Source organism: Pithys albifrons, chromosome 3 (assembly GCF_047495875.1).
Source record: "Pithys albifrons albifrons isolate INPA30051 chromosome 3, PitAlb_v1, whole genome shotgun sequence".
Taxonomy (NCBI): domain Eukaryota; kingdom Metazoa; phylum Chordata; class Aves; order Passeriformes; family Thamnophilidae; genus Pithys; species Pithys albifrons.
In genome coordinates, this window is record NC_092460.1 from 39,725,888 (window position 1) to 39,742,547 (window position 16,660).

At 41.6% G+C, this 16,660-nt stretch overlaps 1 protein-coding gene across 2 annotated transcripts in view; it reads left to right on the forward strand.

Moving 5' to 3' along the window:
• The window catches only part of FAR2 (fatty acyl-CoA reductase 2), a 141,428-nt gene that overhangs the window by 59,712 nt on the left and 65,056 nt on the right, over positions 1–16,660 (forward strand). For both annotated transcript variants that reach the window (XM_071551455.1, XM_071551456.1), the window contains exon 2: positions 4,158–4,383. In XM_071551455.1, the coding sequence (XP_071407556.1) occupies positions 4,195–4,383 (189 nt within the window). In that variant the 5' untranslated portion in view covers positions 4,158–4,194. The remainder of the gene's footprint in view (positions 1–4,157; positions 4,384–16,660) is intronic.

Sequence of the window (16,660 nt, forward strand, 5' to 3'; positions counted from 1 at the left end):
TTGGTGGGGGAAAGCTTTCCTCTACTATTCTACTGAGGATATGAGATACTTCTTTTGCTGGAGGAGTATTGTGTTCAGTTTTGGTCCCCTCAGTTCAGGAAAGATATTGAGGTGCTGGAGCGGGTCCAGAGAAGAGCAATAAGGCTGGTGAAGGAACTGGAGCACAAGTCCCATGGGGAGAGGCTGAGGGAGCTGGGGTTGTTTAACCTGGAGAAGAGGCTTAGGGGTGACCTCATCACTCTACTACTCCCTGAAAGGAGATTGTAGCCAGGTGGAGATTGGTCTCTTCTCTCAGGCAACCAGCAGTAGGACAAGAGGGCAGGGGCTCAAGCTCTGCCAGGGGAGGTTTAGGTTGGATATCAGGAAGAAGTTCGTTACAGAGAGAGTGGTCAGGCATTGGAAAGGGCTGCCCAGGGAGGTGGTAGAGTCTCCAACTCTGGAGGTTTTTAAGGTGAGACTGGATGTGGCACTTGTGGCCATGATCTAGTAATCAAAGTGGGGTTGGATTAAGGGTTGGACTTGATGATCTCGGAGGTCTCTTCTAACCCAACTGATTATATGATTCTATGAAAGCAATAGGGTGTCCTTTGGCATGTGCCGTGGGCACAGGATCATGGCTTTGCTTGTACCACAGCACGGGTAGGTCATCCTTTATGTCTGATCAAGAGAAGGCTGGTACAGGCACCAGTGCCAGAGCTTCACCCTCAGAGCAGCTGGTACTTGTACACTTGTGTTTGCAGAGATGCTCAGTGGCATTCCTGCCTTGCTGGGCAAAAGGTTTTTTTTTCCCCACTCCTGCTGAGGATGATTCAGCATCAGAGAGATTCGTGGTGCTGCAAAGATGCTGCACTCTAACTCAGACGCATCAGGGATCACTTTCCTGCTCCAATTAGTGCATAAAACCTCAGAGTTGCCTCTAATTACTCTCCTGAATTTGTTTTCTCCACAATTCAGTGGCTTTTTCACCTCCAGTCAGTTCTGGAACACACAGGAATCCTAGGCTATGAAATTGTCTTTATCCTTCTTTACCTCAGAAAGGGTCAGCTTACAGCAATTGCTGACCATGGTTCAGACTTCAGGTAGTTCTACCAGACACTTAATGCCTTGCAGTTTAATTGACTGGGAATTACTCAAAGCTCAGTATTGACTATATATTCATGAAAACTAAAAGTAAAGTTTAACCTTCTGCAGGTAATTATTTTTTTTGCTTTGAGTCAGTGTAAAAAGCCAAAAAGGCATATGCATATAGTTCTCTATTTTTTGAAGTAGGAATCCAAACGATCAGGTCAGCAGGCATTGCTTAGATCACACCCTTTGACCTCAGAAATCTTCTGGTTTTTTGAAGTCTCCATAACTTCTTCTGTACTTTCTTTGGAAAGGCCAAGCAAAATTAATTGAAACAGAGAAGAATAAATCACACTCTTAAAAATACTAAATAGCAAAGATAGTTCTAAAAAATTAAAAAAAATCAAGACTAAGTTGAAAGGAAAATTTTAGCAATCCTGAATATAAACTGGAGCCTGCCTTTGATTGTGGAACTTTGTAACAGCCTCTTTAAATTTGCTTGGACAGTGGAGATTCAGGGATCTGTCTGAACATGTCAAATTGCAGCATTTACAGTTCTGGTGTCACGATCTCAGAACATCAATTTGTTTATGCACGTTAAATAAATACGCAGATTTTCTTTCCTGATAATTATCATGGCATCAGATAGGTACAAGATTTTTGTGTTTTATTCTAAAGCTCCCTTAGGAAAGGGAAAAATAAATGTACTGCAAGGAGACACAAGTCTGATCCCATAACAGGCAAATGCCATCTCATTCTTCATGGCGTTTTATTGTGGATGAGACCCTCAGCAACTGGATCTGACTCTGAAACTGGCCCTGCTAACTATATGCTAACTTGTGCTGCATTGTTATAGAAAACAGAAAGGATATGATTTTAATTCTCTTTTAACCCCTTAAGGTTAAGCCAAAAAATCAAGAGAAACACCAGGTTGCCTTAGAAGTTCCTTTTTTCAGTGGCTGTGTTTGGTGTTTCCACTTTCATCATACCAGAATAGCTTGAAAGATGCAGTTGTTTTCCTGACTTTCTGGAATCAAGCATTCACAATGGTCTCAGACTAGATGAGGAAGAACTATCAGTTATGTGTGTGTGGCCCTTGCCAGACATACTGAACGAAACGTGGCTGCATGGTTAATTCTAGGGACACTTTAAAGTAGTGTGATTTATTTATTTCACTATTCTAGCAGGCATTGAACATCTGGTCAAACAAATGGAGCCCCTTTGCATAACTGAAACAGATAACCCAAATAAAACAGTATAATAAATTGATGTCCACATGTGGAGAGCTTTAACAATTATTTGTGCAGTGGTTTAGAACTGTAAGGCAAAGCAGAAATGTTTGGTGGTGTTGGTTGGGGTCAGAAGCAGAGTAATTCTTGTTAAACACTGTGGTAATCTCCAAGTTTGTGGTGCAAAGTACTTTTTAAATGTACCTTTTTTCTGGCAGCATGTTAGGTGAGGTAGCTGTGATCTTCTGAATGTGAATTCGAAGGAAGGATCCAGGGGCTGGAAGTGGTCTTAGATTTCATCGTTTTGTTTCCTGATGTTCAGTAGATTCTGTATGGTCTCCGGTGACTAAGGATTTCTCTCCTTAATTTTTCTATGTTGCAGGGCATGTATCATGCCAAGTTTCTTGTTTCTTATCTGGCTAAACTGCCAGCTACTTCTGGCTCTACACATCCTTTTACACACTTCCAGGTTCTGCAAGTTCCCATCTTCCAGTATCACTCAGTTTTTCCGAACTTGAATGAGATGTGACATTTTGTTTTAAATAAGTTCATTATCTAGGAGTTTAACCTGTGTGTTTAAGTTCCCAAGTGGCCAGCTCTTTAATAAGAGCAGGTTTTTAATAGGCCTAGATGGACCTTCTGTGTTCATTTAAATTATAAGCTCAACCATATCTGAAAGTAGGCTAATACCCAAATCCACTGAGCCAGAATACCCACAGCTATTAGTTTGTAAAATTGCATCCTTCCAAAGTTATTCTGCTTGACCCACTTTCTAAATTGGATTCTCCACCTGATGATTCGTTTTGGATAAAGAAATTTGGGGATTTTCACTTGTTTGATGTGAAGTACTGTGGTCCCAGGAAGCACTGGGAAAGAAGAACAAGAACATTTCTGTATGAAGGCTTGCAGGTTTTTCTCCAAGTCAGGCACTCCACTGCACTTCAGTGGTTCACTGGGCTTCAAAAGTGCAAAAGGTTTGGTGAAAACAGGGACTCTCAGAGGACTGCAAAAAAGTAACAAATCCTATATTCTGGTTTTGGTGTTTTTGCATTTTATTAGCATGCAGTTGGCTCATGCTGAGAAATTTGAAATGGCCAACAGTGTTTCTGAAGCTCCTGCAGGAGGAAAAGAAATTTTTCTGGGGGACCTGAAGATCATTGTTCCAGTTCCTGAATATTTGATTGACCATGTTCTACTATTCTTGTTTGATTTTGTTTCAAATTTTTCAAAACAAAAAAAAATTTACTGGTAACTTTTCATGAGCCTTTCCCTTGCAATATGAATGTTTTGTGCTTGCTGTGATCTGCAGCACTTCAAGGATGGGAGTTGTTTTGCTTCTGTTGGGCTAATGGGGAGAGGGGCTTTTCTAAGAGGATTCAGTCCAGCCTTGTTTGTCATCTAACAACTTAAGAGTTCGAATCAGGATGGCTGGGGTCATACAGGCCTGAAACCATTGCATCTAATTAAAATACTTAACTGGGACACTTCATGTGGGAATGTAGTCATGTCAGCCCCACTATTTAGTCAGGGGATCTCTAAGAGGGGAGGTCAGACAACCTAAACTCTGGAGAAGGATTCATGGCTGCCACTTCCCAGTGTAGGAGATAAATACTATTCAACACTGTGTGGAGCATCTACTGCTGGGAATCTTGGACAGCATGAGCTGGTTTTGACTGCTGTGTGCAGATGTGGTGTCGTAAGGCTGAGCTTGAGTTTTTTAAGCTTCTCAGATTTTTGTGGTGTATTTTCATCATAAAAACTTTTTTTTTAAAAATCATCTTTAAAATTGCCATTGCACTGCCATAGGTGACTAGAAAGGTCATCCCAAAAGCACTTAAAAGCTTTATTTCTGCATTTTCTCAGGTACCTGCTGCAGGACAGGACAGAATAAGGAAGCACCATGTCTTCAGTCTCAGCTTATTACAATGGAAAGACCGTACTTATCACAGGAGCGACGGGTTTCGTGGGCAAAGTACTGCTGGAAAAGCTCCTGCGCTCCAGCCCTGACGTGAAAGCAGTTTATATACTTGTCAGGCCAAAGGCTGGACAGTCGATGCAAGAGAGAGTAGCCAACATGTTGAAATGCAAGGTAAGTTTCTGTGGTTTATTGTGGAGTCTAATCTGAAATCCATTTAGCTGGAGGAAACAAAGGACTTCTATTTTACTCAATGCATGAAGAACAAAATACCATCTGTATTCTGCTGTGACTGTGGTATATTTTTACTGTATCTAAAGCAACAAAAAAAAACCTTACACGGACAAGCATGGGTCTGATTTTGATAGGTGATGCAGCATTTTACACTGTAGTGATGCAATCTTTTAAATTCTTTTGGCATTTCTGTTTGGTGAGAACTTTTTTGTCAAAAGCATGTTACCTTAGCAAATTTCATTTTTGCAAGAAGAGCAGCATTTTGCTTTCATGACCTCCTTTCCTTCCCCCACTTTCAGAACATCAGCATTCAAAAATAAAGTGTGTGAACCCATCACATGCTACTCCTCGCCCTTATTGGGGCATTAAATTAATTGCACAGGACAAAGCCCAGTGGCTGCATTGCTGCAGTGCAGAAGGGCATCTGCCATCTTCTAATGTCAACTCCAGCTTAATCTCAACAAGTGATAAAGTGCTGCTGCCTTTGAAAAGGGTGTTTTCCAGACAGCTTGCAGAAGAACACAAAGGGCTGAAGAAGACACCTGTGTGACTTTGATCCATGTGGCTTGGTCCTGCAGAGCTTTTAGTTTGCTGTCCCGTTGAGAAAATCCAGATCTCTAGTGGCAAGAACAATGTCAAAGTCCTTTGCTATATTAAATGTAAGTTTTTATAAGGAGACAGTGCTAGACCAGTTGTCTAGAGTGGCCTTGCCCTGAGGACCTCAAGGTTCTCAAGATCCTCAGGCCTTTAGGCCAGTGCTGAGGTCGTGGACTCGCTCAGACTCCTCCAGCTTTGATAAGTGCCAGAGTTCAAGCTAATGCTTAATACTAGTGTGAATTTGTGTGTAGCCGATGTGAAATGAGAGGAAGGGACAGATCTGGCCCTGACAGGCAAGGAATTACTTGGAATTATTCTGAGAAATGTCAACATGACTTTAGAGTATTGGTCTGTAAGTTTGAATGAGACTTGACCGGAACTCTTCCTCCTTCTACAGAAGTTAGGCATAAAATAGGTCTATAGATAACTTTGAGACAAGAAAGTCTGGGAGAAAGAAATTTATTTTTCCTCTTAATGTTTTGAGTCATCAAGCTGGAAAAAATCTTACGTATATCCAAGAACAGCGGTTGATTTTTCTGGTGTGTTTTTAACAGACAGTACATTGTTTTCATGTTCAGGAAAATTTATGAGTGATATAGAAGGAAAATAATCACATGAGTTGTTTTTTACAAGTCTTTTACAGAATTATTTAGGTTGGAAAAGACCTTTAAGTCCAGCTATTAACCCAACACCTCTGAGTCCACCACTAAACCCTGTCCTTAAGTGTCACATCTGCACGGTTTTTAAATACATTCAGGAAGAGTGACTCAACCACTTCCCTGGGCAGTTTGTGCCAGTGATTGAGAGCCCTTTTCCAGATGTTTTTCCCAATATCCAATCTAAACCTCTCCCTCTGGTCCGGTCACTACTTGGCCAGGAGCAGAGCCCGACCTCCACCTGGCCACAACTTCCTTTTGGGGAGTTGTAGGGAGTGAGAAGGTCCCCCCTGAGCCTCCTTTTCTCCAGGCTGAGCCCCCCCAGCTCCCTTAGCTGCTCCTCACAGCACTTGTGCTCCAGACCCTTCCCCAGCTCCATTCCCTTCCCTGGACACGCTCCAGACCCTCAGTGTCCTTGTTGAACTGGACAAAGGAGTTGAGGTGTGACCTCACCAATGCCCAGCACAGGGGAACAATCACTGCCCTGGAAATGGCAAACCTAGTTATTTTTCAAGACATCTGTAAGCTTTGTTTGCATTTGATGTGTAAGTGCTGCTGGCTTATCTCTTCTGTTGGCCAGCACAGCTTGGTGGTGGTGTTAGCTCTAGGTGAAGTCCCTGGTAGCTGTTTTATTCTTGCAGCTGTACTAGATGTACCCATTTTTCTTCCTAGCATGTGTCAGTAGTTCCAGACATGCCAACAGCAAACAGGCCTTGATAACCTTTCCTTGAACTTTTGGCTGCTTCAAGGTGTTTCAAAGGAACAGAAGGAGGAGTCAGGTCTCTGAGTTAGGTTGGTGCGGCCTTGGAAAAGAAAACTCCAAGGATACACTCACAGGTCATCCAGGTCATTTCAGGGAAGAAGGTGTCTTTGTGCTGCTGATCTTTTTAAAGTAATTCAAAAATTCTTGCCTAAGGCACAAACTCTACTCTTCAAAGTTGTTTTCCTTGTGAAAAGTTGACAGCCTTTGGGTTTGTTTTTTTTTCTAGAAATGAAACTGTTAATTCCACTGCCTGTTCATTTCATGGCGGGTGAAGAGGGCAAGAAACATTATTCTTAACATTTTTGCAGATTGTTTCCAGTTGATGTTTGCTGTGTGTCTTTAAGCCACATAATGGTAGTTCACAATCTAGAGATTGCCCTTTCATTTACAGTTGTGGTTTGTGTTCTTCAGTTTGGGAAATCCCTGAGGTATATCATCAATAAAAATACAGCAAAAGCTTATTCCAGGTCTTCAGGCAACATTCACATTTGAAATTCTGATTATAATCTGATGAAGAATGCATGTATTTGAATAAACACAGGAAAATTCAGAATAAAATCCCTTCTCTTATTTATGTCTATATATATAATTCCTAATCGCTACTGCATAGCTACTCTTTTGCCCCCACAAACTGTTGGATTTAATGCAAAACAGTATTTTGTCTGGTTTTAGGGGAAAATACTTTTTTCTTACTTTCATATCCTCCTTCATGTCATCTTCTCTACTGACCCATTGACTCTACATTTAGCTTTGATCTGATATTATTCTCTGGAGTTTCTTGTTGTCACATCCAGAAGGGCAGTATCCCAGGAACCAGAGAAACAGAGAAAATCAGGTTGCCAACCTCTAAATAGTCTAAACAAAGAGATAAAATGAGTATTTGTGGTGAACTAAGATGAAAACAGAGAAATAGATTGCCTAGAATTAGTTACAGTTTGGGTTCTTCAGGTAAGGTCCTCTGGGAACTCCTTATTTTTGGTAATACTTACAAAGATTTTTGAAAAATTTGTGTAGAATTTTTGATCCCTCTTCATATATCTCTGAAATTTTTGAGGCTTTTGTCATTATATCTACAGGGGTTTAAACTCTGAGGTGTCACATTTGTGAGCTGTCTCGCTCACAGTATGTTCACGTGACTATGCTGGAAGATGATTCCTGTTAAATAGAAAAACTCCTGCAAGTTACAAAAGGATAATGTGGTTTGAAGGGGCAAAATAGCTTAGTTTGTGCTTGTCCATGTTTTTTACATTTCAACTTCTGAATCCAGCATAGAAAGTAAAGTAGAAAAAATAGTTTGGCCATAAATCAGAATTCTTTGTCTGTGTTCTGTAGCTGAATAGATGAATTTGAAATGTAATATAATGCTGATTTCCTTAGATCTTGTTAAATTAGTTTTACATGTAGATGCATTATTGCATGAATATGAAACGTGTAATGAACAGATACTCAATTATCTCAGCATCAAATCCAAAATGAGCATGTGCATTGAGGAATGTGTGATGACCTTGCCTGTTTATGAAAGGAGATGTTCTATTTTCCAGCAGCAAGTCCCTAAGGGAATCAAACTATTACCCTGTGCTTAATGAAATGCCATGTCTGCATTGCACTGAGCACAGCTGTTACACCAAAACCCCCAAATTTCAGTAGTGGCTGAAGCCTGGATGTGTCAGAGATGTGGATCACAAGGCAAACCTTGACAGTGCTGTTTAGTTGATGAGAGGTGTGTGTTTATCAGAGGTGGGGAATTGTTTCAAGAAGTATTTTCTGCTGTCTGATCCCTCTCTCTGCATGCTGAACTAGGCAGGAATGCTTGGAGCTGCTGTCTCGGATTCCCTGGAGAGCAGTTACTGGACTAATACTGACTCACTGATTGTAGCTTTCCTGCTGTCCCTGGGAGAGCAGAGCATTTTCCATGCTCTGCATGCAGTGAACCAAGGCTGCTGCCAGGCTGTTTCTCAGATCTATTTGTTCAGTGGTGCTAGTTAGAAAGATGAGTCAAAGAGAGGAGTGAAAAAGGCTCTTTTAATGTTTCTGATAATTCAGAGAGAAAATGGGGAGGCTGTGAAGCCACTGAAAATGGGGAGCTGGGTGTGAGTAGAAATACTGTAAAATGCTGTTCCATTTTCCTGTCATCCCACCACAGTTAACCCTTGTGGTTACAGTGGGTAATACAGACAGACCTTCTCTGCAACCCTAAGATAAGGTCAGTTGGTTAAAACTTGGTTGTAATAATGCCAAGGTCGTGGGTTCAATCCCCTATGTGGGCCATTGACTTAAGAGTTGGACTCGATGATCCTTGTGGGTCCCTTCCAACTCAGAATAGTCTGTGATTCTGTGATCTTCCCTGCAGTGTTGTCTGGAACTGCACATTAGGATGGGAATGACCACTGGAAACAGCTCACTGCTATCAGACACCTTAGCCTCTGCGGTATTTCCTTGTCAGGAGTTCTGTGTTTATCAGCAAACATGTAGCAGGACTCTCTTAGCCCTATAAATTTCACCAAATTACGCCAGATTAATCTTTTTCCACCTCCTTTGACTCTCCTTGTCTCTGCTCCCTTACTCATGGATCCTGCTCATCACCATAAGCAGTAAAAGTTCTCCACACCAAGCCAGTGAAGCATCACTTCATCTGAATCCACTAAATCTGACCACTGCAGTGATGCACATTCTTGGATCAGAGTAATGAGGTTTTTAGGTTGATGGAACAGGGTCCCACTTGCTCAGTAAGAGGTTTGGAAACTGTCAGTTGGAGTGAAACAGAGCTGAAGGTGTTTTCTGCTTTTATTGCTTATTTAGATTTACCTTACTTTTGGAGTACATATCAGAAATAACTCTGGTATTTGTGTGTTCCTGCGGGGTTCCTTCTGCGTCTGTGTGGCTGTCTGTTGTAGGGATGCAATCTGCAATGGTATGGTGATTCTCCTGGTCCTGGAGTTTAGTCCATTACCTAGGAGAAAATGTGCTCCCTGCTTTCCCTGACCACGTGGTCCCCAAGAGCCCCTGAGAAGGACACAGAGACCACCGGAGAGGGAGAAGGAGAACATTTATTGCTGGTCAGGGGTTTATATGGGCCTTGGAGGAATTCAAAACTCAACAATAGGAAACAAGAGGGGGTTTGGCTCTGGGCCAATGGGAGTAGGGGGATTTACTTTCAATAGGAGGGGGGTTCAGGTAGCATACACGTCGCAGCCTTCCTCCAGAGCCCTGAGATAACAGGATATTCAGGGCAGGAGAAGCAGTGACTTTGCAAAAACACATTTTAACCATCATTTTGTACATTAAAAACATCAGTTGTTAAAGCATTATCGGTGGCTTGTTGATTTTCTTCACAAATACATTTCTGACAGGATTTTCTCCATTCCAGATATTGTAAACCAATCCCTACATTTGTGTACCAAAGAAACAAATCTGTCATGTTAACAAGAACTAGTTTCTTACTTGGCCCTGTGATTTGTAAACTGTGTTGTAGAGAGAAGTTACATCCTAAGGGTGATAGCTGACACGAATGTAGGTTCTTAAAGCATTCTGTTCCTCTTTCCTAAGCTACCACGAACTTGCCTTGTTCCATGTCAGTTCTTTCTCTTCTCTAATTCGTGTTTCTGTTTCAAGACTGGTGTAGGTTTGCTTTATATATGGGTTAGCAGCTCAATGCCTGCTTTCTACAGTACAGGAAAGGGCCAACAAGGCAGCTGGTGCTTCCAGCAAGGTAACCTGTCACACTGGACAAGAAAGAAGTCACCACTAGTCCTGAGCTGCGGACTCACATGTCCCTGGTGACACTTCCTGCTGTTGCATGCCGGCTGTCAGCACAGACTGCATTCTGCAGAAGCGCTGCAAGTGCAGCTGGGGGGAAATAACAGTTTGGGTTTTTTTATTTTTTCTAATTCATACTCAGTGAGATGATAAACCATGATAAAGGGAAAGGGAAGAAGGTGGTGGGGAGATTGTGTCCACCATTGCATCAGTCGGATAAATTCAGGCCACAATCTGGTGAGGGGAAAAAAGGATGTGTGACTGAGGCAATTCCCAGAGAAAACGGGCTCATCTCACAGTTTCACAGTCATGATGGAGTTTCCATCACTCCTTAGCATACATGGATGCCACGCAGGGATTTAGAATTTCTACATACACTCCTTAAGTCAATCAGGGATGCATTCAGAGTTACAGATTTAGAACAACCCTAAATCTTCATAGCTGTGTCTGTTTTGTTACCCTTATATATGACCAATGACAGTATTAGAAATAATAATAACAACTTTTCTGTATTTAATGTATATATTGACTAAAAATTTCCAGTGTGTCTGGTCTTTCTTACTCATCTCAGTGCCCTTTTTCAGACTGATTTAGAAGTGTTCAAAATGGAGCATCTTAGGTCAACAGTCAGTTGCATATTCGAAAACACATTGCTGTGTCCATGCTCCCTTTTTTTAAGAAGCACTAACTTGTTCTGTAAGGTTCTATGTACATACAAAAGCAGGCATGAAAAAGATGTAGGGAGACATCTATACACAATTTTCAAAAGATAAGCCCCGATTTTTTTAATGAAGCTGGAGACAAAATATGGGTGACAGTGTTGTGATGCAAATTATACATCCAGGGATAGAGAGGAAGCAGCTTAAATAGTAAGTTGGTGATACTGCTAAAGGAAGCACTTACATTTTGGTTATAAGTTACAGTGAACACAAAGACATCCAAGAGGAAAGACATCAGCTGAGTTCAGAGATGGCAGCGAGAGAGAGAAGTGGGTCAGGATCAGTAGGATAAGGGGATAAGTTTGTGACATAATGGTGGCACCAGTGGAAGTCTTACTCATGAAGGAAAAACCGTACAGATGCAGAAGAAGATAAAAGGAGTAATAAAAGGGTGCACTGATGTAAAAACTTAGGAAGAGATCCTGAAGAAACAATTAGAGGAAAAAAGATAAAACAGCAGGTCTGCAGAGGCTGTAGGAGATTATATTTGGAAAAACGATTGTTTTAAAAAAGCACGAGAAGGAGAGTGTGAGTAGGGCATTATTGGTGAAAGTCAGGGCAGGGGTCTGGAAGAGAATGAGGCTGAGAAGCGAGACAGAAAAAAAGTACAGAAGGACTAGAAAAGGATGTTTGGTGGGAATGAGGGAAAAATGGAAACATTCTGTTTTGGTATTCATATCATTGATAAATTTTATTCCCTTCTGTTGATGTTCTGGACCCATAGCTGTTGCAAGCACAGGTCTTCATCCAGAGTCTTTAGTCTAAATGCAAACCCTTGCAAGGTCATGAGCAGAAAGAAGAGTAGTTTACAGTGATCAGAGAGCCCATGGGAGTGAATCAATCTGTCCTGCTCCAGCCATGTCAGATGGAGCCAGTTGCCCAGCACTGTATCCAGCTGGGTTTGGAATCCTGATGCAGGGAAACTTCACAGCCTGTCTGGGCACCTCTGCCAGTTCTCCATCATTCTCATAGTAAAACTGTTTTCTTATACTCAGGCAGAATGTTATGTGTTTCATTTTTTGCCCATTTTCTCTTGCCTGTGACTGGATACCCCTGAGAAGAGCCATGTGCCTCCCTGCTATCAGAGATTCATAAACATTTTAAGATCCCACTGAGCTGAAGATCACCCCTGAGGTGGAACTGTCCCAGCTCTCTCAGCCCTTCTTCATAGGAGAGGTATATTCCAGTCCATCCACCATCTCTGTGGCCTTTCACTGGGCTTACACCAGTATATCCATCCCTTGTGCTGGGGATCGCAGAGCTGGACTCTGCTTCCAAGTGTGGTGTCATCAGGGAAGGTTTAACATTTTGGCAGTGCTGCTGGCACAGAAATGTTGGGCTGGTCAGTTCTGAAGAGCACTCTATAGATCATCTTAGCACCCGGCAGAGAACAACTGTCACCAGGAGTTTCAGACCATCCTACAGGCCATAGGCCAAGACTGAAATGGGGTTTTTTTCTGTCTATGTTTGAAGTACAAGTCAGTTATGCAATCACAGAGCCATAGAATCAGTTATGTTGAAAAATACTTATTGAGGTCATGGAGTCCAACTATTAACCTAACACTGCCAAATCCTCCATGTCCCTGAGCATCACATCTACATGTCTTTTAAATATATCCGTGGATGGGGACTCAACCACTTCCTTGGACAGCCCATTGCAATGCTTGATAATCCTTTTGGTGAAGAAGATCTCCTTAATAACCAATCCAAACCTCTTCTGGTGCAACTTGAGGCTGTTTCCATTCTATCACTTCTTACCTGGGGGAAGAGACTGACCTACACTTTGTTTCAACCTGCTTTCAGATGTAGAGAGCAATGAAGTCCCCCCTGAGCCTCCTTTCCTCCAGGCTAAACACCCCCAGCTCCCTCAGACTCTCCTCATCAGACCTGTGCTCCAGACTCTTCGCAAAGGCATTTCCCACTGGAAGAAGCTGAGTCCCATATTACATGGCTTCTCTGTGTACTCCTGCTTGACTCTCTCCCTGAAACATGAGTCTCTGCTGACATACAGATGCAGTTCTGTGGTGTCACCAGCATGGTTCCTGCCAATCTTGTCCCTTAAAAGCAGAACTCACAGCACTGGAAGCTCTAGGAAGGATTATGACCTAATCGTGGGATGCCTTGTCTTTTATTACAACAAGCAGTGCTGCTGAAAGCCAGACAAGCCTTGGGGATGCCATTTGTGTGCAGGTCACAAGCTCTGATAGGTGGTACTGAGTTCAAACCTTGTTTTTATCCTTGTCAAGGAGAGGTCACAGTGAAGAGCTCTGGCTTTGCAAACTGTCTTCCTTACTCTGGCTCCTGGGGGTATTCACAGCAGGAAAGTCAGCTTGTATTTTTTTTAAACAGGCTGCAGCTTTCAGTTTTCTTCAGTTATACATGGGCAGGGAGTAAAACACAATGAAATTAAGAGTGTTTAATTGACCTAAAATTCTAAGTGAAAAACAAGAACACAGTATGAACTGTAGGAGGTTAATGGTTTCTCTCTTCATGTCTTTTTACACACACACCCACCTCATGCAGAATGATACATCAAAGCAGCCCTTCATTTCTATCTTTTACTTAGTTGTTTTCATGCAACATTTCCTTGGCCTGGTCTGGACTGACAATAAATCATCAGATTTCAAAAGGGATTTTTTGTTTGCTTGTGTTTTTGCCTTAAAAGCATTTTGCGATATCAAGTAAATCATGTTCTAAACAGCAACACTTCCAGGGGAGAATGCAGAGCCTCAAATGGAAGCGTTCCAGAAAAATCCCTCTAGCCAATTACATGCTAATGCATCTGTTGCTAATGCAATGAAGTTAAAAAAAAAAAAACGCTGAAAAGAGTGGAGAAATGTCTCAGTTTCACATTGGGTATCTAACAGGAGACTTATGCACATGTGTAAATATTTGATTATTCTGCTAAATTTGTAAAGATACCATGGTTTATTTTGTGCAGTTCTTTGATAACTCTGATGGTCAGAGACTTCATTTTATCCAAGGAACTTTATGGACTAACTTTTATGCAGTAAATACAGAATTGTTCTCTGAGGCCCAATTAATATCTACACATTTGTATGCACACAAATGAACACATATCCCTAGAGGTACTCTACTTCAACCTAGCCATTTTTGTTTCATTTACTGGTGGATATCCCAAGGGTGTGTTAGTGACAGTGTCTGCAGTGAAGATTCTGCCAACTGATAAAGGACAAAACAAAGGTTCAGCCCTTGAAGCACATGAGCAGGCAGTACCTTGAGAATGATGCAATTTAAAAAACCCCTCAAAAGTAAGATTTTCTCTTGTCAGTAAAAGCTTAGAGGTTGCAGTTGGGCTGCATTTGCTACTGTCTGTAAAATATGTATTTTTACTGCAGTGATATTTTGGGACACTTGCAGCCTGAAGCTTCACAATATTTTTTCTTTAATGTGCAAGAGTGTCGTACAGAGGAAAGAGGGAGTCTCACTAGGAAGTTAGCAAACTAAGATTGCAGTTGAGTCACAGCTTTAGAGGATCTTCATAACATTGCTTCAATTTGCATTTGTACCTACATGCTTTCTGGTTTGCAGCCAAAGCCCAGTTTCTGGAATCAGTAGAATTTTTCTTGGTGTCTTCATTTAGCTTTGGTTGAATATATCATGAAGGGTGGATTTCAAAGAGATGATGGGCCCAAATAAGTAGTTCATAGTTATCCTTTCAATTTTATTTTCTTTTTGTTCTGGAAAATTTTGTTTCTTATAGAAAAAATGCATGCACAAGTTTCATTTCACTGTCAGTATTTCAACTTCAGATGATAGCAATTTAAAACACAGTAAAAAGCATTTGATGTGGGGATGCAAATGCAGTCAATCACTCTTCTATATCTGGGAAACCAATACTGTCTGATTGCAGTCTAAAAGCTTTGGAGGATGATAAGAAAGCTAAACAGTTTCTGAGCTTGGAAGCCACCAAAGCCAATAAGTAATTGTTTTATGGAACTGATGAATTTCATCCATCTCTTTTACCCATGTGAATGTACCTGAACCTGACCTTGGGGGACAAGTTGGAAAAGAAAATAGTATCCCAGTGTCAGATTTTTGATTCTAGATTCTCTAAGCCACAAAAATTATTTTTATGCTAGTCAGAGATCTCTCCATCCAGAAAGTCATCCTTTTTGGATGTTGGGCTCCTTGCCAGGAGAAAGCTTTCAGCATCACCTCCTCTGCTGTGTGTATCTTATAAGTCAAGGAAGGGAGAGGGGGATGAAGGAAACTTGTTGCAGGGGGAGAGGGATGGTGGAGTTCAGTGTAGCATTTTGAAAGAGAACAGGAAAAGTATGAAGAGTGTTGAAGAGAAAAGCTCTACCCCACAGGCCTGAGAGTTTACATCAGTAGCAGAAATCAGAGCCATTTCCCAGCAGTTTTTGCTGGCAGCAAGGCCATGGAGCAACATCATTAGAGAAGTCCTGTTGGGCATCCTTTGAAACCTTCCAGTTACCGTGGCCTGGTTCTGCTCAGGCACACAGAGAGCTGAGCTTTTGGGCAGCTGCACAGCATGCTCTGCCTTCACAGCTTTGCCAAGTGACCCATTAACCAACGAGGCCTTCAGCAAACATGTTTTTAAACAATGTTTGTCATTTTGCTGGAGCCCAAGACTTGGCTCTTGATATGTGCGAGTTGGCGTAATTCCTTTTTGGGCTGTTGCACTTCAGAACCGCTCTGGACACTGACGGAGCCGCTCGTGTAGCAAAGCTCATCTGCAGGCTTGGTTTCTGTGCTTGGAATTGGGGCTGGGGAAGGACAGCTGACCTCAGACAACCCTCTGAGGGCCTGCAAATCATAGCCAAGAATGAAAGCTTTTCTTTTTCTGAAATGGATCGGTAGTGGATCTGTTAGTCAGCACCCAAAGAGCAGAATTTCTGTTCAGTCATTCAACAAATTATGAAGTTATCTCATGTTTTATCCTTCATATCTGATTTTATTACATTTTATCTCCAGCTGCTCCTGCCTATTTTTTTCTCAAAGGAAGCTTTCCTGTTTTCCTAAATTTAACCCTGGCCTTCCTTGCTGGTGTTTTTCGTTATGTGGCAGCTGACTATGGCTGAATGATGGATGGAAAGACCAATTTTATGTCAGAAGACCTCACAGATAAAGTCTGTCATGAAGAAAACACGGCAGTTTAAGAAGAAATCTTAAATACAGGGGGCAGAGTCTTTAATCTTCTGGTTTGACTTCCCAGTCAAAACCCTCAGACCTGATGAGTGTATAAAAGTTGCTTGAAGGTCACCTTTGATTGTGGTTTACTCTGGCAAATCTTGTTTTTATTACGTTTACCAAAGCCACTGCGACTGCCAAGGGTATTACGGAGAAAAAAAACTTTAAAAACTGAAGTTCTGACTCACATCATTACATTCACAAATCACAGTGTCTGAATTGTGTCAAGGAACCCAAGTATGAAAATTGGGTTTTGGTAATTGTCTGAGGTCTTGTATTATGCCTTTTGTTTTCTTTTAAGGGAGCTGAGGGTGGTAGTACTTTTAGTGTTAGCCTGTTGTAAATTAATATTGCTTCCTGAAAGAAAAAGGGCTGTGGAGAAACAGCTCTTCCGTTCATAGCCAGTGTCTGGACCAAGATTTATAAGCAGAGACTGAGCGTGGTGTGTCCAGATGGGACTTCTGGACTCTTCTGCATTATAAATAGCAAATATTGATAACAAACACAAACACTGACAAGTTGCTTGTTTAAAAACCAAACAAACCTTTGAT